The sequence below is a fragment of the Perna viridis genome, chromosome 5 (genome assembly GCF_037379345.1).
Source record: "Perna viridis isolate PV_CMFRI_1.1 ecotype Kerala chromosome 5, ASM3737934v1, whole genome shotgun sequence".
Lineage (NCBI taxonomy): Eukaryota > Metazoa > Mollusca > Bivalvia > Mytilida > Mytilidae > Perna > Perna viridis.
The window spans coordinates 12,059,644-12,085,818 of NC_142449.1; the positions used below are offsets into that span (position 1 = coordinate 12,059,644).

General features: G+C 31.4%; 1 protein-coding gene across 15 annotated transcripts in view; it reads right to left on the reverse strand.

The window, feature by feature from the left end:
* Positions 1–4,252: 4,252 nt before the first annotated feature.
* The window catches only part of LOC148616052 (protein CBFA2T1-like), a 77,102-nt gene continuing 55,179 nt past the window's right edge, over positions 4,253–26,175 (reverse strand). For 6 of the 15 annotated variants that reach the window (XM_088582712.1, XM_088582703.1, XM_088582711.1 and 3 more), the window contains 9 exons: positions 12,457–12,594; positions 10,651–10,865; positions 10,204–10,293; positions 9,628–9,809; positions 8,085–8,311; positions 7,562–7,629; positions 6,959–7,172; positions 6,423–6,613; positions 4,253–6,106 (listed from right to left, as the gene is read on the reverse strand). In XM_088582712.1, the coding sequence (XP_088438838.1) occupies positions 5,828–6,106; positions 6,423–6,613; positions 6,959–7,172; positions 7,562–7,629; positions 8,085–8,311; positions 9,628–9,809; positions 10,204–10,293; positions 10,651–10,865; positions 12,457–12,577 (1,587 nt within the window). In that variant the 5' untranslated portion in view covers positions 12,578–12,594 and the 3' untranslated portion in view covers positions 4,253–5,827. Of the gene's footprint in view, positions 6,107–6,422; positions 6,614–6,958; positions 7,173–7,561; positions 7,630–8,084; positions 8,312–9,627; positions 9,810–10,203; positions 10,294–10,650; positions 10,866–12,456; positions 12,595–12,771; positions 12,904–13,046; positions 13,239–13,328; positions 13,465–13,555; positions 13,787–14,449; positions 14,691–15,616; positions 15,639–25,446; positions 25,653–26,175 lie in introns of those variants that run through there. The other 9 variants (XM_088582706.1, XM_088582715.1, XM_088582709.1 and 6 more) reach the window with 9 other exon arrangements.

A 26,175-nucleotide genomic window follows, 5' to 3' on the forward strand; every position in this document is an offset into this window, starting at 1 on the left:
TATTGAAAAATGTTTTAGCGGATTTCTGCAATTTTACAATCCACAAGCACTTCAACTCTTTCGAATACTTCAGACAACCATCGGGAACATGTAAGTCAATCGTAACCGGTGACTTCGCTGATATATGTGTCCCATTAGGTCGTCATTCTAATGATAATTGATAATGTTCTCCTGGAGAACCCTTCTCTATGCCGTAATGACATGCATGAGTGGATTTTACTATTTACTGTAAGTTTGTTTCATTTCATGTGACACTCTCGTCTCCGCTACTGACGGTTATCTTGAGAATTTTTATTTTTTTAATAGTTCTCCTATTTTATTTCGGATAACGAGAAAATTGCAAGCAAGGGTTTTAATAGTAGACTACCACAAAAACATCCGTGTTGTTACAATAGTAAACAATACGCATTTTAATACAACACTGACGACTTAGGTATAGGCATGTAAATTTGTTGATGGTCTTGATCGGCGAATGTAAAATCAAAGACTGAAGTCTTCAAAGTCGCTATAATCGTCAAATATTCTCTGTCACTGATTTTGGCTTACTTTCAACATTCGAAATGGCACGAATGTTTTCAATTTCCCGGAACTAGATTAAGACATCTAGCAATGGCTATATATAGATATCGAGGTCCTGTTAATATATATGACCTATATAAAGTCAATTGTAACGAGCCCCTGTGTTTGAATCGGAAACTGGGTAATATTACATCAATTCAACGCTAACCAATCAATTCATCTTTTAATGTAAACTTCAAGAAAAAACAAAAACATACATAGACATGTGTATGATACTTTTTAAACAAATACTATCTTTAAAAAAAGATAGCCGACGCATTAAAGTTTGTTCTTTTTACTTATAATTTTCTACATTTCATTCACAAAATAACACATGACACGCAATTTCATTTTTCGATACAGTTTTTTCGAACGCCCCTAAGTTATCAGTTTTGCCCAATCGGGAAACAGAATTGCGATCAGGTGACTTGTGTTTCCATGGAAGAGCGTCTTTAAGGTCAAAGGGTAAAAAGCGAAACTATACCGACTGCGTCGGGAAAAAAGTACGTTGTAACATCTTCGGGTCGCTTATTATATTGACAAGAGTACCAGATTAGGAACCAGGCTAAACAACTGGCAATGAATATTTATAGATATCAGAGCTGTGCTAGCCTATATAATCTCGTAACGAGCCTCTGTGCCTGAGTCGGAAACTGGGTCATGTTCAGTGCTATCCGATCATTTCATGTAAACTTCCCGTTGTCATACAAGAAAGAAACACACGTAGAAAACACGTGTATGATATTTAAGAGGTACATTTTTATCTGGTATGAAGCTAGAACTATGACGCTATGACTGTAAACACGGCGAAGATCTGCAGCATTACATGGCGTATAACTATGTATTATATGCAAACCATATGCGAATATTAAATACTGAAATTACGAATGCAAGTAGTCGCTAACAATATTAGCGACTTAAAAATACTACTCACAACAATTATAATCGTAAGTTAGTCAGTATATTTAAACCCGTCCGTAATTACTTTTGTGCCAAACTTGAATGCATATACTGTATATGGGCGTTTTTCAAAAAAAGATCAATTTTAGACGGCAACATGTAAAACAATGAATTTTTATTTACATAAATAGCTTTTTAGCGTGAAGTGTTGACTCTTCTCTCGTCTTATATATTTGACAGAAATGAATAATGTGAGATGTTCGAACTTTAAAGGTAACAAAGTTGAACATAATTTGGTTGTCCTACATGTTATGTTTGTTTTGTTATTTTAAAATAATGAACAATTTATTGACACCATGGAAACGGAAAAAAGCATATACTAAAGAAAGTTAAGCTAAAGGCTAGTTCTTCAAAGAAAACTGGAGGATCCTGGTCTGAGAAAGTTGTTTTTTATTTTTTTTTTATGACAATGAAATACATGTCCCCATTAAGTTGTCTGTCCTGTTACCGAAAGGAAAACTATAACTTTTGAAATGTATCTTTCTTGGACAAGAGCTTCTATAATCACATGGTAGCAGATATCACTTCATGAACGTAAAAGTTGAAGACGCAGTTTATTCAAAACTACGAGGAGGAATACGTTTAACCATTGAATGTAAGATTGACGGAACTAGTAATTTTTGCTAGGTCCAAACTGTTACCACAAAATCAGTCGTTCCAATGCGCCGGTGTTCAGGTTTAAACTATCTACATGTATGGCATATTTACAGAATTGTTTTCAACGCGTCATAGCAATGGGGTATCTGCCATAACGTGGCTATGGTTGTTTTATCACGTGTAAGTCTGTACTGTTATTGCCTTACATGTTAGTGCTAAACGAATAACATAACGGACGACTTTAATAATAGCACAAAGAAATAAAGTATTCATTTGTAAAAAAAAAATCAATTTTTTAGCAAATTTTAACAATCTTTTACGGTTATGTTTATCGTTTTGAAAACAAGTGTGAAAATAAATTTTTTTTTTTTTTTTTTTTTTTTTTTTTTTTTTTAATAAAAGTATTCAAATACAATTTCACAGAGTTCCAGTAACATGATGGACACCATTTGGCAACATTAAACACAATCTTCCAATTTTTTCAATCAGAGATTTCAAAAACCCTAGAAAATCATTGAATTCTAACGCATTATTAAAATTAGAAAACTAAATTACTACTGACGGAAAAAAATAGAATTAATGTACTATACAAATTATGATTTTTGGTTTAGTCGGTAACATAATGGACAAATATAATAACAGGAGAAAAGAATTATACTTCAAGAGTGTCTCAAATATTTTGGCAATTTCTTTTTTTTTTCTTAAGAATTTTTGTGTTGGTTTATACCTTTTTTATTACATGGCTGGTTGAAATGATTTTCATTCAAAATTGTCAGTTATGTTACAATTTTGTCCATTGTGTTTCCACAATGTCGTTCATGTTACACCCAATCGTATCGACTTTGCTCGAAAAATAAACACAATCAATGAAAAACAATAAAATTGCCTATTTTGTTCACTTTGTTTATATATAATGCTTATGGTAAAAAAGTCTGGAAGCGCTTAAACGTTTTGGCCCAAACGCGAAAAAATGCCTTGCAGATAAATTTCCAAAACTTTGAAAGTTGATAGAGAACATGATTTGATGTACGATATCATAAACCGATTTTTTTTTTCATCAGGGTCTAGTAATTGTTCAAGTCTTTACAATTATGCAGCAATTTTTCCATAGTTTTACAGAATTGAAAAATGTTTGATTGTTTTTAATGGTACACAGGGTGCGGAAGATCCGGGTTCACGACGACAACGATGTACATAGTAATTGATTTATGGTTATTATCTCTTTTTGCATTTTACTTGTTCTCTTTACGAAAATGTTTCCTCTATAAAGACGTTTTCATCATTCAGTTGTAATGTATATTTTCCAGGAATTCCAGAAACTGATATCGATCTTTTTTGAAAATGACCAATATGAATACTGGAAAATTAATGTGGTCACTTGATAGATTTACATTCACCACCATAAACATTGGCTGGAGACGTTTCTCTACGTGGATTCATTTCTTACCTAGACAACAAAACTCTAGATACCTGATGGGCTTTTTGGAGTACGGTCGCTCATTCACTTAAACGAACTGGTTGTAAATGCTTTCATATGCTCTGAAATTATTTTTCGAGTTTGTATTATCGCTCTTTCCAAACTGTTTTATCGACTTGACCTACTTCCTAGCCTTTTAAAGCAAAAATGCATTATTCATGTAATGTGCGTCAACTACAGGATTTAGTTGAAATCCTAAACTATTGAATCAACATTGATTTGATAAGTACTAAATATATGTGTACAAAAATATCAGGGAGTTGCTGTGTAAAAGTTAAAAGCATTTTTGTCCCTACTGATTTTCTTAAAGTGGAGTTCAGTTTCCTATTTTATCTTTTAGTTTTCTCTTTGTTTCTCTCATGGTTTATGTATATAGTTGGTAGTTTCTTTCTCATTTTTTCTTTCTTTCATCTTCATCCCTTGGATCAAGATCTTTAGATTTTCCTTTGATTAAACTTTGATTAAACTTAAACTTGATTTTTTTAACTGTTTTTCTGTCATTTATTGCCCTGAGTAAGCACATATAGTGAAACATCTCTAAACAAAATCCTTTTCAGGCTACAGAATGTGTTCACCAACCATACACAGGTTTCCTGTTTATCCAGGGGTAGGTTAAAACAGATTTCTAGTCTTTTCAGTGCCAAATAATGATAAAAAGGGTTATTATTTAGAGTATTTTATTGACAAGATGATAAGATGAGACAGAGAATTGAGGACATATTGCACATACATACACATCTATAGGGAGAATCGGAGAAGCTTTAACATTAAATTATTACATAACGAGAGAAAATAAACTGCATTAAAATCTTACTTATCCATGGAAAGAAGCAGAATTTAATTCAAATAAAAATGCAATAAAAAAGAAAATATTTAAATTACAATATTAATCTCAAACTGAAGTGAATCAAAAATATCCTGCAAATTTTGAACAAAGAGCATATGAACATATGAAAAAAAAAAGGTTCATCCTTCAATTTTTAACAAAGCTTGAGTTAAATGAACCAGAAATTAACCAGCACTTTATTAGCCTGCTGACTACTCACAATAAAACATGGATTACCTCCCCTCACACAAATATAAATGAAAATAAAGGAAACAGAATTGGCACAAAGGGACTAAAATGAGTATGAAATAAAAATACAAATAACAAGAAAATAAAACAGAATGCCATAATACATAATACTTAACCTTTATAAATTACCCTGAAAATACCTCAGCTGAGAAGTCAAGTAAAAATAAATATATATACTTTAAACACAAATGAATGGGACCATTTCATGGAGAGTACCATAGAAAAACATCAAGGGAGACTGGTGAATATTAGAATTTTGTGTTAATTTAAATTTCTGTTAAAACTGCAGAAGGTTACAACAAGAACTATAAATGATCTGTACAATATATCCAAAATTCCTTCTTCAAAATAATCTACAATGTTGAGACTTCAGCACTATAAGATCTATCTCCCCTTGATGGCCTGTCTACTTCACATATCCAATAAATCGGAAACCTGCCGAGGGGATATTATAGAAAAGAGTCAATGAAGGGAAAATATATAAAACTTAAAGCTTAAAAAACAGATAATCACAGATTTGCCAATTCTTACATATTACAACTTAAAATGCTGTGCATTGGACATATTACAATATATACATATATTTATTATGCTTCAAAAGTTTGAAACCTCAGCACATTTAACAACAGAGTAACATATTAAATATGATACCTCAAATAACACTTAAAATATTAATGTGTTCCACCATTAAACAGTTTGGTTCTACAGATGTATATTTCTTCTACTGTCTTCCATCATTTCAGTAGTATGCACCAAAGAAGAAAACCCAGCCCACAATGATTTCCAAAACACATTCATTTACAAATATCCACATCCTAAATAATAATCTTGTTTTACTATGAATTAACTTTAGCAGCTATCTTTTAATACAAATTTATATTTATTTTACATGAGTAAATAAAAAATATTTTCAGAGACAAACTTTGAGTTACCTCCCTTTAGACAGCTGAAAAGGAAAAACCAGATTGTCAGCTTAAACCATATATACAAGCTGTGTAAAACACCAGTAGATACAACAAAAAATACCATTTATATGTACCATATTATCTTTAAAACATCTCTCACACCTGCTTTTTCTCTTTTTTTTTCTTTTTGTTTTTGAATAACAGTAACAATAAAAACAAAACAATACAAGCACTGCCATTGTGGCATTCCGAGTTTCATCTGGATGCCTCTGTAGCTTTTAGTTCTGTAGGTGACCCTGACCTTGAACCTGGTGACAAACGTTCTATTGAGTTAGATGGACTCGGTTCTGGTTGAGTAACTTCAGGGGTTTCCTGAGGAGTACTTGCTCCAGATTTTCTGGACTCTGATCGAGATTTACCACAAACAAGATGATGATTTTCCCAGTCTTTGTGTTGACAGAAGGAGCCACAGTACCTGGCAACATTACAGCCACTGCATGTCTCACTGGCTTTACGTCCACAGTTCCAACAGCTCTAAAATAATACACCATTCAACTATAATATAATTTCTAAATTATGTTGTTTCTCTGAGCAAGTTGGCTTTATGTTAAGCAACTGATTGATGCATAAGCTCAGTGACAAACAGACAGACACGTAGACAGAAATAAAAAAAAAGTTTCCATCAAAATTTGAAAGAACTAATTCTCTGTAAAACCAAATGTCAACTAATAAAAATAATTAAGTATAAAATATAACTTAAATGTAATTGGTTGTGGTAAACTTAGTGGACTTCTCTCTGAATTACATTAACATTGATTCCAGGAAAGAATTAAATAAACAAGATTCTAACCTCACTAGATTCTTCTTGGTGATTTATTTTCGTCATGACTTCATCATGAGCCTGTTTCCTGGCATCTGTAATTGCCCTCTCCATTTTAATTCTCTCTGTTGTAACCAGATCATTAGCCTTCATTTCAGCAGCCTTCACAGCCTTCTGTAGTTCTAACATCGCCTGCCTCTTCACTTCATTCACGGCTTCTTCTGAAACAATAGCAAATTTTGTTAGTTTTGACCATAAAAATCTGTACCATGAAATAAATCCATATCATTTTGCAGCCTTAGTTTTTTTTCTGATAACATATATATCATGATTTTAATTACAGTGATATATGTATAAACTGAACCCCTTCTGGACTGCAGAGTTTATTGGCTAACAGGTATTTGGTTGTCCCTGGTTCAAAATATAATTAAATTAATGTGAAAGAATTTTAATTATGTCTGATTACGACAATTTTTTGGTCTCCATTTTAGATATATTCACTGTATTATTGTCAATCTCCTCTAAAATCCAAAAATTTAATTCATGACAATGGGGCACAAACATACCTGCTCTTCTTCTAACATCTGTAACTCTGTCCTCAGTCTGTCTGATAGTGTGGGACATCATATCTGATGATCTTTTCTTTAAATCTTGATCCATACCCTCGGCTTGTCGTCTCATCCACAATGACAACTCCTCTCTATCACGTAAACTTCTCTCCTGTAATACAGCTAATGCTCTCTTGGTCTTGTCTACCATTCCAATTATACAGTTTAACATCTGTAAATCAGTCAGAAAAAATGCCTATGAATTGTTTTCTGAAGCCCAAGCGGTCTTGAATTTTTTTTTTTTTTTTTTGCTTAGTCCAATGTAATTAAATGCAATTTACATTTGGCTTGTACCTCTGTATTTTATGCAATTTACATTTGGCTTGTACCTCTGTATTTTATGCATGTATTTTCTTCTGTCAAATAATCTCCCTCTGAACCACATTTCATTTTTACTTGCAGTGTTAATCAAATGCAAAATTATCATTCTTATAATTAGAAGTAAACTGTACTTTTATGTAAATATTTATGTCTGAGAAACTTACTTTTTTTTAACAAGGTGATAGATGATGTATTTATAAATATGAAGATAAGAGTTATCTGCCCTTTGATTACACTTACAGTTTCTACATGTCTCCAATCATCATCCAGTCTATCCAATGGATCAAACGAATCAGATCTAGTGTAATCTGTAAAAAAAATAAATATAGATTTTTGTATACATGTCTCAAATATAAATATCAAATGTATATTTTCAGAAGTTATGACATACTGAATTACATTTGAATTTCATATCAACTTAATTAGAACTAATTCTGTTTTATTTTCTTTTAAATCTGTCCATGTGCTATAAATCTAAGTCAGAGAACATTCTTAACTTCCAAGGCAACCCTAATCAAAGACTTGGAATATTATGACATCAAAACCAGTTAGGAGTAATCTGTGACTTAATTCTAAGTTTTGTGGTGCCAGGACCTGCCTGATCAGAGATTTTCTGAAGTTTTGTGGTGCCATGACCTGCCTGATCAGAGATTTTCTGAAGTTTTGTGGTGCCAGGACCTGCCTGATCAGAGATTTTCTCAAGTTTTGTGGTGCCAGGACCTGCCTGATCAGAGATTTTCTGAAGTTTACAATAACAACCTACTATTGTATGAAGGAAAATTTTGATCCCTGTCATGTTTCCTGTCCAGTGAGTCGTGCTCAAGACGTGTCTTCTCCTGTCGCTCATGTTCCCGCAATTCTCTGGACAAATTGACATCCTCTAATCTTATTGGTCCAACATTTAGATTCAATATTCCATTAGGACTGATACGTGAACTGTGTAATCTCTTTACAGGATGGTCTGGATGGTCTATTCCATTCTCTCTAGGCCTAAATAATGATAATAAAAACACATCATGAAATCCATTCCCCTTTCTCATAATTCATTATGCATTTAAATTTCAACAAAATCAATTCGTCATCATTTTCAGACATACTTCTGTTTTCTGAAAAGTTCACTCACACTTTATATTATGAAAACTCTTATGTATATAATATCGTACCAAATTTTAGAAAATTAAAAAAAAAACAATCCTTTAAACTAATAAAAATTCTTTCAAAATATCTGAAGAACAAAACATGGTTTAATCATTTGAAATTTATTAAGTATTGATAAACTAAAGAAATAAATTCATGCAGTTTGAACTTATTTTTGAGAGTTTAAGGTCTTAATGTTAATACACAAACATTCTTATATCAGTACAAATAGCATGTACATTCTAAACCATTCAATTTTCAGTATTTTCTGACAACTATGTTTTAAGATTTGTGGTACCAGTGCAAATTAATGTTGAATCCAGTGTAGATACACCACTCAAAGAGATCAAAAGTGCTTTTTTCTTTATTCTCAACCCAGAGTAATTTTTTTCTATTTTTAATGCTAGTAATACCCCGTTGAGGTCTTCTGATAAGTACACAACATAATTGTTCCCATTTCAATCATAAATCACAGAATCTTCTAAGTACAGCTAAACAACGCTACACAATGTTTCTCCATTTAAGACATACAATTGTACACTACTTCAGAAAACAAGAATGGATATGGCGAATATGTCAAAGAGACAACAACCTCACCGGGATGAAAAATGTCAGCTCAAGACCATCCATGGGTCTCCAAAGATGAAGAACTCCTCATCCCAAATGGCAAGCTGCAGAAAAGCATTTGTGTTACTCCAACAAAACCATGTTTACTACAAACATGACTATATCTCCCCATACACAGTTACATGACTATATCTCCCCATATACAGTTACATGACCATATCTCCACATATACAGTTAGTCAGTTACATGACCATATCTCCCCATACAGAGTTACATGACTATATCTCCCCATACACATTGAAGTCCAGAAATAAGAATATGTTACCCAAATTATATCCCTAAAAGGGTTCACATATACCTCTCTACCTACCATTAGTTAATATATCCCTACAAGGGTTCACATACACCTCTCTACTTACCATTAACTCCTACCACAGTATTTCAACACAACACCAACCACTATTAAATGCAGCACTAATCAAAATATTTTCCTCTTAAAGTGAAGTCAAACACCACTTCAATAACAGCGCCATTACAAGAATTCTATATACACCTCATATATCCTTCCAATTGAATCACAACAACACACCAGAAGTACTTACCTATCAGGAGATGATCGCCTTTTGCCATTCTCATTAAATTCACTGGAATAATCTTGGGGTTCATTCGAGGGAGATGTGTGGTCAAATAGTATCTGTTCATGTTGAGAGAGATACTGCTGGGGTGTTTGTTTAGCCATCCTGGCACAATGTAATAATTCCCTCTGCAATAATGGTAAATTAGCCTGGAAGAGAACAAACTGATTTAAAGAATAGCTAAAAACATTTTTTGTTAAAAAATGATTATATAAGTTCTTTTTTGTCAAAATAAATGACAAAGTGTGTTCTGATATTTGACATTTAGTTTAAGACTGACCTTAAAGTCAGCATCCACATATGTGCATATTTAAGATTGACCTTAAAGTCACCATCCACAAATGTAATATGCATTAATTCAAATATTTCAATAATAATAAAGATCATAAGTCAAAAGTAAACTTAAAATTTCTTTAAAGTTCATAGCTCAAAAGTAAGCTTAAGTAGAGTAATATTGTTCTGGATACTTAGTGTTCATTCAACACTGTTGTCTGAAAAAAGATATTAGAGTTATTTCCCTTGCCACATTAACTGCGCTCTTACTTTTAAAAATGGTATCACAAATGGTCTTAGTGGAAAGTTTGTTGCCTCCTGTAATTTGGCATGGAACTCTTCTATTGACAAATGAGAATTCTGGAATATGATAAACAAATGAACGTTAAGTTTTTATGCAGAAACTTAAACCATTTTTCCCCATGTTTTTGAACATAATTCTAATATTTAAATATTCTAATTTTCACCATAAATGTGTTTTCACTCTTATTATTGCTTAGGTTTAATAGTTTCATTTTATCTTTTTTACATAAAATGTTGAAGTTAATATAGTTTTTGATTAATTTTTAATACTTAAGCCCACATATCCCTAAAAGACAATGAGTTTACCAATGCATTAATATGACCATTTTCTCTTACTGCATATTTTACTTCATATAAAATTAAGAGTGAAGAGCAATTGAGTCCTGTTTTACTGATACAATGAATTGAACATACCACAAGTCCAAGAACTAGTGTACGAACACGTTCACCAATCTCTGGAGAGATATCTGAACCAAACTGTTGTAAGGTTGTAAGGAATCGTTTCAGTTTACTTAGTTGTCGTGCTCCACAAGCTGGCGGAAGCTGCTGACTTGCTGATGTGTTGACCAATAGGTTTGGAGACATTGTTCCCCCATTGATACTTCCAATCGGTGAATGATTACCTGAGGCTAAAAAAACACAAATGGATATTTTTAAAGAAATATGGCAATAAATTAAATAGTAAGTTATTTCAGAAATATTCAAAATCATGACCATTACAAAATAAAAAATAATCCAATACACTTCATGACCATTACAAAATAAAAAATAATCCAATACACTTCATGACCATTACAAAATAGAAAATAATACACTTCATGACCATTTATGTTTTAAGTTGTATTTAAATTGCAATTCATAGCATTTAAATCAATATGAAGGAAAAAATATAAAAATCTGTTTCACTTTTAAAATTTTTTAAAACTTTTTTTACTTCAGTATCAAAATCAAATTGATTTGTGTAATTTTCTAGTGGATATTGTCTCCTGGTTCCCATTTTATGCTTCTTAAATTTGCAACCAGAAAATGGTGAGAGTAAGTTTGATACAGTATGAGCATGCCAAGACTGATGTGGTGCAGATCATTTTATGGATAAAAAAATGTTAAAATTAAGCAACAGCACATTTTATTAAAAAAAAACAGACATGCCATGAATAGATAGGGTACATATCACAGGAGTAAACAACCAGCCATGAATAGACAGGGTACATATACCACATGAGTAAACAACCAGCCATGAATAGATAGGGTACATATCACATGAGTAAACAACCAGCCATGAATAGACAGAGCACATATCACATGAGTAAACAGCCAGCCATGAATAGACAGGGTACATATATCACATGAGTAAACAGCCAGCCATGAATAGACAGGGTACATATATCACATGAGTAAACAGCCAGCCATGAATAGACAGGGTACATATATCACATGAGTAAACAGCCAGCCATGAATAGACAGGGTACATATATCACATGAGTAAACAGCCAGCCATGAATAGACAGGGTACATATATCTCATGATAAACAGTCAGTCTATTTAGTCTAATAAACACAAGATAATGATGACTTTATATAATCAATTAACTACCACAAATAACTGTGTTCCTGTTCACAGCAGGAACCAGACCAGATAATCATTACTCCATGAAGAATGATTGTAAACATCTACTTAGCTTAATCAAGTGTTTAGTTAACAATTAGAGAAGATAACAGTCATGCTGGGTCTTAACAGATGTCACTTCAGATAAAAGGAAAGGTGTTGTTAGTCTCATACTAACTTTTATTTATCTACACAATCATAATTGTTTATAGAAACACTTATTTTTCTCTTCTATTTTGACTTTCAATGATTTTCAATTTTGGATTTTCAAATTTAATAACTACATTTTATTCCTTGATCAATTATCATGAAAAGGCCAAAATTTATGTAAGAATATAAATGAAAAAAACATATTACAATTTGTCAGCAAATTTTTCATGTATTTTTGTTTAACTAACATTTGATAATCAGTAAATGTCTGTGGCAGAAACTGTAAGGAATGTTAAGAATGAGGTACTTGTTTTAATATAATCTGACAAAGCAGTGCCCTGTTACTGTATGTAGGAAAGTTCTAACTGGCCACAAACTTATCTCAAAGTAACTTTCCAGGTATGGTAGCGCCCCAGACTGGACACAGAAGATCCCTTACTGTGCTCCACATTCATAGTAACTTACCAGGCAGGGCAGTGCCCCCAGATTGTGGGCGGGGAACATCCCTCACTGTGCTCCCCATTCCTCCTGTCATGTTTAATGGTGAGTGCTGGTTTGGTGTCTTTATCTCTGGTGATTCTGGCATTATATTCTCACGGAAATCTGAAAAATAAAAAAATAAAACATATACTGGTGTATAGAGAATCATGTTTCTTATTTTTAAAATACTGCCTAAAGGGTAACTAATAGAACATTCAGCATTTAGATGTTTACAAAGTTTAGTCATAATCAAATTAATAGCAGTGGAAAAAATTAACTGATAAAAAAAAGAGTATGTACAGAGCACATGTCCACATCACAGCAGAGCTTTACATCAGCAGCCACACAGCTAAATTAGAACAAAGACAAACAATATAACAGACTGTTACAATCCAGATGCTTCATTGTAACACATGTAGTATATTGGTACAGCCATTTCATGTATCAATACATTTAATCATTACTCCACTGAAATTACTTACTTATTATGATCACTTAATTAGCAATAAACACAAGTATATTCTATGATTATTTTTAAAACAATGACATCTATAAATTTTTACATAGGAGCATACTTGTCAACTGTATGTTCAGTGAAATAATACCAGCATTAGAAGAACAAAGATAATTTATATTTCCAGATAATTAACAACAATTTAAGGCACAAACATTCCTAAAGAACTCCACTGCTACAAACATTCCATATAAAGATTGTAATCAAACTCCAGTGGTCAAAATGAAATGTGTCTTATTCACAAGTTTAAATGTCTCCGTGCTAGATAAGCAAAAACAACAGCAATTCATTTAACATAATTAACACATCCAGGAGGTTCACATGATCCTGAATTATAACCCACCAATATTCACCATATTTGAAGTGCTTTGATGCAATGCTTGGTATTTGTGATATAAAGTATCTAATGACTTCAGTTGAGTGGATTGTCATTTACTTTATGATCAAATGTAACAAATTGACCACCTAAAGGTGGGCGTGGTAATTTGCTGATTTTAACACCAGTTCCCATCAGATAATTAATAAACAAGTAATAAAACCTATTACATCTGACTATAGAGAATTAATTACCTGGAACAGAGTACCAGCATGGGCAGACTTTAACCATCTGACAGGGGGGCGTGTCTTACATGCTCAAGTCATGCTTCATGTCAGCTATAGAATGAAGAAACAGGTGGACCCCTATACCTCTAATCTATGACAGATTTTGTGACTGGCTGGCATTAATCAGATTGAAGTTTTATGATTGTGTCTTGTGCTGGTTTTAATCAGTTTCCATTTCCTTCAAGCCGTACAAGAGCATATTGCACCCACATAATTTTTTTTTATGTTTTTGTTATCTAATTAGGAAAAGTTCAAATCTGTTAGCATTGTATAAAAAACACTCTGAGATGCAAACTGATGATTTTAAGATTTTATTTCTTCCCATAAATTAATGCAAAGTTGTAAGCAAGAGAAATTTCAAACCAGCATTTAAGTTTCTATTTTAAACAAATGGGATAAAATTAATAACATATAGTACTAAAATGAAAAGAAAGCATATCTTTGTGATTTAAGAAGTGAAACCTCGCATTGATATTACAATTTAACAACATGACATAACATTGTAAAAGGAATGGACTAATAAGAACATAACATATTGCAATACAATAAAAGGATCCCTTTAAGATTTTTTTTAGGATCCTGATTATCATGTATATGCTTTGTTTTGATGAAATTTAATTGTCACATTCAGCTATAACATCAAGTGTAATGGGGAAACAATATCACAAAATAAGAAAAACGATAAATACATTATGAGAAGGGAAAATTCTTATACATGTATAAAAAAGAAAATTTTAATTTAAAACCATTATTTTTAAACTTAAGGAAAATATTTGTTGTTTTTTTTTTTAAATTATAATAACCCAGGAGTAAAATAATCATAGCATGCTTTTTGACAAACAAATTGCAAGAAAAACTTACACATTTAAAACATCAGAACATGCTTCTGATCCCTCTAAATTAAACACAAATCTTCACACATAAAAAGTCCACAATTTTTATTTTTATCCAGAGCGATATTGCCATAGAAAACTGAACAGAAGTCACCAATTATTGACAACAACTTTTGTCAAATATGTCAATATACAAACACTACAACATCCATCAATAATATAAACAGCTACTGAATCAATGGCCTTCCATGTATATTGCTTTCCTCTTGGGAGTCAGATGTATCTTCACAACAGCCAATCAACATTAGCCTCTTGAAAAATGACAAACAGAACAGAGGCCTGAGAAAGGGGAGTTGAATTTAGGTGACATAAGGTCGTCAACAGTCTTACCACAAATGATACATTGTAATTAGGAAAATGCAGTGGTTATTAATTTAATTTTAACTTTTCAACTGAATTATGTTACTTGTTTTCCTTCACCTTTTATTAAATTGATTTCAGAAAAGAAATGTACCAAATTAAGGAAGCAATCTTAGAAATAGGCCACTTTACTAAGACCACATCCTCTACGATATCAGTAAGTCAAAAGCTAATATAAATGCAGTACATACAAGTCATCAGACATACTTTGTAATAATAAATAGACATCTATACATGTAGTTTTATTTGGATTAAAACCTTCATACCTGTACATTAACAAATTCAATCTAAATTTATATTTATTGTTCAGACTCAAGATATAAGTGAGCTGTAAACCTAGGGGCAGATTGAGCTCTTATCAAAAAAAGGTGTCCAATACAGGAACTCATTTATAAAAGGAGAAGTGTGGGGTGTCCTGGATATCATCATTGGCTCATTTTTGCCAAATTCTGGACAAAAATTGGGGGGCTGTGATCCTTTTAACACTTAACCTGAATCCCTATTTGTAAATGGAGCCTTAATGAGGGTGGGGCAAAATCAACTAAAACCAAAAGGTTTTAAAAGACTTGTTCTAATATAAGAACTTCCTCTTTACCCCTCCCCAATCACAAAAGTATGCCTAATACATATATTCTGTAAGGCTGGAGTCTAACAAATGTTAAACATGAGTAAACAGAACAGAAATAGGCCAGGAATGCAATGAGAACTTCAGTATTGGCCAAAAACCCAGAAATAAAGACCAATTAAGTATAATATGTAACAGATGGTACAATACTTGTGCATGTCTAGGTGTTAATAAGTTCCTCCTTCCTGTGTAGGTATGATATCTGCTTTGTATTATCTTCACATTTCTTTCATTAGGTTGTAATCACAAAGCTATGGTGCTGGAGCCACTTCATGTGGTTTTGGTTTTGTTTCTCTTTGATGAACATATTCCATCAGATCTGTATCCACTATACCAGTAATTAGGGCTATCACTTACTTAAGCTGTTGGTTGAACCAATCATACTATTGTTTGTGTGTATACATAACTAATTCACTAAATTAGTCAATTTGTTTTCTCTGTAAATAATCTTTTGATAAACATTTCTGGTAACTTCTGGTAAGTTTTTGGTACAGAATTGGAAAAGTATTCACTATGGATACTCTAAATCTACAATGGGGTATCTCTGAGGAATAGAACCAACTGACCGAGCCTTGATGGAAATTATGGTTTATTTACAAAGAAGTATACATAGCTCAAGAAGCAGACTATAAATATTTCAGTTAATTAATGTATATAGAACTGTATATAGGGTGTATTATTTTTTTAACATAAACTTCAATTTTTCAATACTAAATACAAGTTAATTTTTGAAATCTTGAGAAAATCTCACTTTAAATAATTATGAAAAATTCCTTGTGATTACTACCCAGTTTCACATTTTCCCATAAATATAAAACTTCACAATGTTTGTATATTCACAGCATCAAAGGTTATATATATTTGAGTGGTTATTTTGATAGTCTTTAACTTAGACATAAATAACTGAAAAACAAATTAATCTAAAGCTAACTTCCTTCAAAGTTTCTTAAAATCAATGGATGTCAATAAAAAATATTTCATGAATTAATTTTCTTCATAAATGCCTTGTGGCTTATCCTTGTCATCAAAGTCAACAGAACCAAAAACAAATAAAAATATAAATCTTTTGTGACAAGGAACAATATTGTTGTAACTATATGGATTGTTTTCCTGGAGGGTATTGATTCTATGAGATGATGATAATTTAATCTATTCCCATGTTGACATTACACTGTTTCCTTAATATATCTACTCTCCGTGGCAACCTGCAATTTGGTCATATTTTTGAATATTTCTGATATTTTTAAAGCAAAGTATGTCACATTCTTCTATTGCTCAAGATAGAATCCTTGTTTTTAAACAGAAATTTACATTGTTAAAGTCAGAAATAAACCATTAACAAGAATTAAACTGAATGTTAAACTAATAAATGTCTACTGTTCATAAAGTAATCTTATCAGAGCTGAAAATCACAGTTAAAATAGACTGATATGATGCTATAGATATGTCATAAAATACTACAGCCTCAAAAACCAGGAAGAATAACACCACATACTTTAACATCAGGTTAAAAAATGTACCACAGTCCATGACAGAAGAAAAATATCAAGATCTAAAAAAAAACCATTTTCAAACATCAGGTAAAAATATACAAGAGGCTCAGTCATCAGATAAAATGTACCACAGTCTCAAACATCAGGTAATATAAACCACAGTTGACATCAGGTGAAAATGTACCACAGTCTCAAACATCAGGTAATATATACCACCCTTGACAACAGGTAAAAATATACCAAGTCTCAAATATCAGGAAATATACCAGGGTATTTAAATACCACTGTCTCAAGCATCAGGTAAAAATGTCAGATTAAACTGTACTTAATTATAATCTACAATCAAAAATATACATCAGTCTGAAAACTCAGATCAAAAAAATACATCAGTCTGAAAACTCAGATAAAAAACATATCACATTTGCAAAAGTCAGACCAAAATATAAACTTTAGTGTATGAACCTTTATTTTAAAGTTGAAAATAGTTCAGTACAAATTTGTAAATAACTTTTACACTTTTTTAATTTTGTGCAAAATTTAAAGTAATTTTTCTAAGTTATCTTTCATGTTAAAAAATTCAAATAGAAATTTGAAGTTAATATCTTATTTACATAACAGAAACAATGCAATATATTATGAACTATACACAATAATAGAAAAAAAATTGTAAAAAAAAATAAAGATATCAAACTGCAAAGATTGAGTTAACCATCAGCATCTCAACAGACTTACTAGTATACATGTCTCAATGTATTCAGAAATTATTGCAGAGTGAAACTGATATAAAATATTAGTGAGTGACAGAATGATGAGACAGTAATAGAAGAAGCTACACAATAATCCCCTGAAATCCCTGTCATCAATTTACTTAATGAGCAGTGATTGACAGGAGCAGAGGACTATTACTGGAGATTACAATAACAATAAAACCATGATGACAGCCTTAATAGATCTAACACAAGCCTTTCATCTCTCACTTGTTTCACCATCATTAATAATTCAGCTGGGACCCTGTTTATGTTCCAAGGAGAGACATTAATAAACAGGACTGATCAGGTATAACATATGACAGAGATTTCCTATATACAAGCCCCAGGGGAAATATTAATGGAATAGTTCTGATCAGGTAGAACACATGACAAAGATTCCCTTTAAATAGGCCCCAGGAGATTCAGCAATAGATTAGTTATGATTAGGCCAACTATTGTCAACAGTCTTTGTATGAGTTCTATGAGTAAAGGCAATTATTTATTTTATTTTATTTTAATACAAGAAGCAGGTGACCAATAAACATTGAACATTTTCAAACTCTTAAAATAAAAAAGGGATGATAAACTGAAAATTCCCTGTCTATGGGCCTCAAGCGAATATATTGATAGCAGGTAAAATATTTATACAAGAAACAGGTGACAAACAGAAAAATATTGAAACAGGTGCTTGGCTGGATGGAAAAAATGAAAGAGTCAGAGAATTAAGGATGGAAACTGAAAAATAAATGGTTTCACAATTTACAACCTTTTGAACCATATGGTATGTCTGGATGATTGTATCATTTTTGTAACAATTAAAATAAAAACAGCTGTGAAGTCAACATCATCATTAGGGCAGGCTTTGATAACAGATGTGAAGTGATGTTAGTTCTATACCATCTAATTAGAAATAAAATGGAAAGTTTTTACAAATGTTAAAGAAACAAAATATACATGGTTTTAACCCTGCTTATGAAAAAAAACTTTCATTGGAAAATTCTCTAGAGAATAAAATTTTCCACAGAACTACATAAAATGTTGAAATTTGTTACATTTACAGAATCTGAAAAATCTTTACATAGAACGGATATCTGTAATAATATTACTGATTTCATATAAAGACTTGTTTGATACGTCTATATTTAGTATTGATTCTTTATAAACAAAACATGATTATCACTAGACTTGTATATGTAAAATTTAAAGTAATTGCAGCAAGTAAAATTAACTATAGAAATGTATTTGAATTTGCAAATTACAAATCTGTATGTTTTAAACTCTACTGATTTGTAGGATTTCTTAATTAGCTATTTGTACATATATTTCTTTAATTTTGTTTGTTTCTACTAGTTGGAGAAGAAATTGTTCCATCATGTGTGATATCTACAAACTCAAGAGAAATCCCTGAAAAACTGATAATGTTGCATAAAGTATTCCTATTAAAAGAGTCATATAAAAATACAAGAATGTTAATTCTTCCCATCTTTTTTTAAGTTCTTGCAAGTAAGTTTTAAAAATTCAAAACTTCAAAAATTCAACTGTTGAAAGAGTGATCAAGGGAACCAAGGTTATAGCGGTAATCAAAAGAATGCAATCCTGGGACAAAGACTAGACATGAAAAACAGACATACACAACAAAGAACATAAATTAACTAAAATCATACATACAAAGTAACAAAAGCAAATGAGCAACTCGGACTCCACTAAAAACTGGGAGCATGGAAAAGTTGTAATATTTATAAATAAACGAGTATTGTCATTGTTTTACTAAATACATAGCCAGAATAGAAATGGTGAAAATGTCAATGAGACAACAACCTAACCAAGACGAAAATGTCAGCCCAAGGTCACCCACTGGTCTTCAATGAACGTCAAGGAAACCATCGTACCACAGGGCAGACTGCAGTTGGCCCCAAAACATCATTATACACAGGTACAGCAAAATAGTTGCTCATGTATACTCCAGCAACACAGAAGTAAACTGACAGTGAAAATGGAACAATACATACAGAGGCCAGAAATTCATGTTCTGGGGCAGGTGCAAAAAATGCAGCAGGGTTATATGGCACTACTGAATCCCTCATCAAATCCTAAGTAATAGTGATTTCTGTTACAGAGTTTGTCCATCAGAGTAAGTACTTAAATTTTTGCAAGAGCTTTCCCACCTATTTACATTTCCAAGTTTTCAACAGATTTCATTGGAGAAACAGATTCTCCTTCAATCTATTCCTGATTCAAATTATTTCTCCACTCTCTATAGTAAAATCAGGATTAACATGCTCGCTAGAGCTCACATGTTGAAAATCTTAATTTTACCATCTCAAGTGAAGTGAAAATTGAAAACCACTCATTACTGAAGGATAATCTGTATGTCACGTATAATTCCTTCATTATAAAATAGATTTGAACTCCCATATTTAAATAGATACAAATACTGTTAAGAAAATAATAATGGCAAGGTAATTTAGGAACTTAGTAACTCATTGCTTTGATTCCAGGTAATAATTACAAAGGTAATGAAGACTTCAATGGTGATATGTTGCTGTTATGATACTGGAATATGTAGCATTTTATGTTTTAGCCTCTATTAATGTAATAATTGTATTGAACTCATTAAATAGTTTTTTTGTTTTTTTCTAAAACATCTTTTCTATCTTTTGTTTCTGGTCATTTAGATAATAATTGTTCCACTTAGCTCAATAAGTAAGTGGCCTGAATTTAAAGGTTGATAGTTAAGAATCATTGTTCCAACAAGTCACAGAGTACTATGAACTAAATAACTGTTTAAATTGTTCTGTCTGACAATCAAATTTAATAACTGTGAGTGAAATAAAAAAAAAAAAAAAAAAAGAGTTAAAATTTTCCAAAGGAAAATTATGGCTGTCAATTACACTCAGGAGGAAAAAAATAACTAGGGCATCAAATTTTCTGTCCATATATATATCACCAGTACATTCAGTCTGTATTAGCCACTAGTCAAATGCTCTAGACAAAATTTAGAAAATTGATGGGAAGAATACTCTTGATGACATCAATCAGAATATTGATGTGCAAAGTGAAAATCTGCCTTGAATCAACAGGTTTCAGTAAATCATTATTTACAACGAGGTGTAATGGTATCTACAAGAAGACTTAGAATAGACTGAAGGCCCTTTCTGTTTCAGGTTTAGAGAAAACTGATTTTTTTGCTCATTGTTTCATCATAGCTCTTATACAAAGATAGGGAGGTGAGAGGAATAAGTAAGATTTTCTGCTGGCCACCTGTGTTAAACTCGTTACAGGTAACATCTGTGGAATCTTACAGCTGGTAGACAGCCTGGTACCAGAGAGGAATGCAAGATCATTTACCATGTGTTATCTAAATCAAAACACTGCACCAGGTCAAAGGTCATGCAAAACATCATTCTTACATAATGCACTGATACTTTCCATATGTAATATACATTAATTTTTTGGAGTTTTTGCTTAGATAAAAAGATATTTTGATATCTTTGATGATTTGGAAATTTTGGGTTTTTAATTTATCGATTAATGATCATCTTGATATGATAACAGTAATGTTATTTGTAACAGTTTTAACAGCCATTGGTATCCAAACATTACACCTATTTGGAGCCTGGTTAAGTATAATTGTAGGACTTTGTTTACAAACAGTAGAAACTGGGTTGTATCTGTTTAAGTTAAGAATCTTTCAAATGAATAGGAGATCACATACTTGACCTTTGAACTGGTTACCTTTCATATGTGGTCTCAAAATTGAAATGTTGATTATATAACATTATGTATCACCTAGACAGAAAGCACACACAATATATAACTCTTAAGACATAATTTACTTGATCATAAGGATGGGAGCAAAGAACATTTCAGGAACTGTCAGAAATATAAATATCCTTGGACCGAGTTACTCCCCATGGGAGATAATCAGGTGTTAAACCAATGAACATGTCTCCATAGGGACCAGGTCAGGTGGAAGTCATGTGATGATTCAATTATAAACAGATTAACTAAGTGTCTCCAAGACAATGCTGTTTCAGAATTTCTCAACAACTTTATAATGTCTGAAATAGATTTCAGTCTCAAAGGACAAACAATAATTTAAAATTTGTGCGAAGAATTTCTAACACTAAAATGTGTTCCATCATGATAATTGAAGAGTTTCTGACTTAAAAAGAGAATTATTTCTCAATGAAATATGCACGTATTAATTATGAATTAGAACATTCAATGAGTCAACTAAAATTGTAATTCACAATCATACATTATCAAATAGTAAATATTCCTATGTATTAATTGCTTTAAATAAAAATTACTAGTAAAAACACCAATATCTATATTTTTAATTAGTACAGAAATAATTGCTAGTATAATATTGTATATTCAATATATAACTGAGGATCATGTGCATATGAAGTGAACATGTGATGTACAAAACTAATTTGATGATATACCCACATTATAATATCTCATCACTTTTCCTGCTATATGGCAATCCAAAGTGGACAAAAATTTTTAAAAGTTACATTTTTTAATATTACAAATTCATTTTCTAATATTACAAATTAGATTTCTTATGTCACAAAACACTTTTTTAATATTAAAAAATCATCTTTAATATTAAAAATTCAATTGAATTTCTAATATAAAAAAAAAACGATTTTAGAAAATGCATTTGTTGTATTCCATTACGATTTTTTAATATTAGAAAATCATTTTGTAATATTAAAAATGTAACTGATTTTGCAGTATTGCAAAGTGAGTTTCTAATATTACAAATTCATTTTCTAATATTATAAATTCATTTTCTATATTACAAATTCAATTTATAATATTACAAAATGTGTGATGTTTTATAATATTAATAAATCAGGAATATGTGATATTAGAAAATGAATTTTAAATATTACAAAATCTTTTCTAATATTAAAAAAAGAATTTTGTAATATTAAAAATTCATTTTCTAATATTACACAATATTGATGTTTGTCCACTTTAGCTTGCCATACTGCTACAATATAGTTTGACTTGAGGCTACCTAAATTTATTAAATGACATTGCCATTATCAAAGATTGACTTCTGTATCATGGTTCAGACTCATTACCTAATTAACACTTCAGTCAACTTCTATCTTTATGGCTATCATATCCATTTATACTATGAAGAAAATTCTCAAATGACTGTCATTTTATTTCTTGACATGAAAAAAAAAAGAGATTCAATCATACAGCTGCCATCAGTAATCCTTCAAGGTGTTTCAACTTATATGATAGGTAGATCTAAGTCACTACAGCTTAAAATGTTTCAATACAGGTATTTTTATACTATTCAATCGGTATTTCTAAGAACACTTGTACTAGGACACAGATTAAAGGGGATGAAAATAATAGAGTAATAAAAATATTTAAATTGCTATGTGATTTTGCAGTATAGAGTTGTTAGTCATCAATGAAATCTACATTTGTACTTCACAGTGGTTTTTAGGTGAATTTCTATACACAGTTCCTGTTTTAAGATGTCCTGTTATAATTTGAAATAAAACAAAAAACAAAAAACAAAAAAAAAACAGTAATACATGTCAGGGCCTGTGTCATCACAGTATATTTGTCAGCACAGCACAGAAGTATCTTTAATATGTTTATAAAGTTATAAAAAAAAACTACAGTGTGGGTTATAGATTTCCTTACATATTGTTACTAAAGATAATTATGACAGAGTCAAGCAGCTACATGACTTAAGGTAACACAGGTAAAAACCACTACTCAACATGTGAAATTTCCTATATAAAAGATTCACCAAAAAGAGGAACCAGTTCAACAAACATAAAGTAACAAAATAATCTTATTTATTTATTATCAAATCATAAATGGGGTAAATATAGCTAACCATTAAAAAAACGCAGTGTCAACTGTGTTATGAAGAGGATTATAAAACATGTGTCACTGTGTAAAGTTAGTGTTCGGTTTGTCAGTAATTAACCTCACCAACTGTTACAAATCCTTAGGACTAGAACCATGTGTCCACCAACTCTTTATTTATATGACTCACTTCCTTTGGAAAATAATCATTTATTTGTTTGATACTATATAAATGGTTGGAAAATTTTACGGGCAAAATGATGATTAAAAAAATTCCTAAAAAGGGTCAGAATTGAATTAGAACATTTGATTGTGCATCGAACTAGGTAACTGATAAATCAAAATTATTTAAACAAAATAAGGTCAAACTTTCTTTAATAAGGCTCAACTTCTAGTTCATAAGGAGTGAGGTTAAGGAAATAAAAATAAATGGTACAACATTGTGAAACCCCTGTGAACAACCAATTAATCCAAACTTACAATCAATTTTTTCCTCAATAATAGCAGCAGAAATAGAATGAAGTCTCTCTGGGTCAAAATACTTGAAAACCACAAAAGCTAATTAGATTCTAATCAAAGAAAGAAGATGGCAGAAATAAATTGAATAATCCTCTCCTAAAGACTGTCCAGATGCTGGCAGAATGTGACAGGATTCTCCATGCAGGCCATACACAGAACAGATCTTTTACCATATGGCAAACACATGGCCAAATTCTACAGTACCTCTCTCACTGCTAACATTGTTTAGCATGTGTAACCATTTGAAATAAAAACATGACTGGCGCCAGACTGCTATCATTTTGTTTCTGATGAGAAAACCAGAACTAAAAGTGGAATTCCAGGCACCACTAGAGCTGCCAGTGTTAAACAATAGACAACAGGTGACAAAAACAATTGGGGTGTCAGGCTACTTCAGAAAAAAAACTTAGTGTAATCCAAGTTCATAAAAATGTTGTGTAACTTCTCATCAAGCAAGGTCAAAAACAAGTGGTGTGATCTAAGTTCAAAAAATATTGCACAACCTTTTTTATTCATAGGAAAGTATCACACTTGTTCACAAAGACATGGTGTAACCCAGTTAATAAAATGAACCAATGCCATTTCATAGAAATGCAGAATCATACTAATATAATACAAGTTAATAATGACAGGCTTTCAAATCATTACATGTAGTCAAGATGACATGCCAGTGAGGAGGGATGTCTGTATGACACTATAAAGTATTATCTTAAGATGTGATATACCCGTATCATCTTCAAACCTTTAAATTGATATCACATATTAAATTCAAGAGATTTTTTTTTAAAATATATAAAATATCAAGTTGAAGTGATTGCATGCTAATTTTGATTTTTTTTCTTTAGAAATAGATTGGGTGTGAATTTTCAGCTATGCGGTGGTCATGACATTTATGTATTTTCATGATGTTTTTTTTGCTATATTTGCCATGCTTAAAGCTGACACAAATTAGCATAGCAGCAGATGGGTAGACCCAATCCACAAATAATGTAAAGATCATAAAAAAAGCAGTTAATTACTTCAAGAAATATTTGGATAACTAAATATCCTGGGACTTAAATTGGATCTTTATGACCTATTTTCTACTACATATAAATCTACTGGTGCAGCAATAGAACAAGTAAACTAACTATTTCTCTTATCTCTGTTAAAATGCATGTGTGGTATTGGATGTTCCATTATGCTTGTCTTATTTAAATTTTAAACACATCTTTTCCTAAAACAAGTGTTTGTAGTTAGTATACCTACATGTCAAATGGAAAAAAAACATAGTCAGATAGAATTAAATGAGTATGTTGTTATTGTCGCTCCCCCCATCCAAACTGAACAATCTGTTTTCAAGTAAAAATACTGAATATCTCACCTGTTAATATGGTTTTCAACATCATATTTACAAACTGTAAAAGCATCCAATGTATAATTAATGTCCACAAAGCTGTCCAGTGAATGTCAGGTTATGATAATTAATAAATGATAAGATATTGATGGGAACAGAAGAGAAATGACAGGTGTATTGCAGGTATTCTCTCTCACTACAATAAGTTCTAACTTAATCAGTCAATCTTTCTCTCTGTAATCAGGGGAATAAATAGCACTTTATACATGTCATACGGGGTGTACTGAATTCATCAACAACTTGAAATAATTTTACATCATCCAATACCACACTTTACACCTGGCAATACAAAAACAGGAAAACTTAAAAAAAAAAAACAATACAAAACAAAACAAAAGCAAAAAGGAAATACATGAGGAAGTATGTAAAAAATGTTCCTGTAGCTAGATGACATGAGGAAAAGAGCCACAACATTCAAGATAAATTTTTAAATAACATTTTATTAAATAGTTATTTACTTCTTGAAAGCCCACCCCCAACCCCAAGAAAAAAAATCACCCTCAAAATGTGACAACAACAAAAATGTAGAACTACTATCTAATGATACACTCTAGAGCTTTATTGATTTATTGATTAATAATTGTGGTCAATACACAGATGGGAACCAGACATATGGTGAGTTAAATAGAACAGCTGGCAGATGTACAGGGCACCAGTGGGATGTACAAATACTATAGTTTAAGTCAAGTCAGTCAA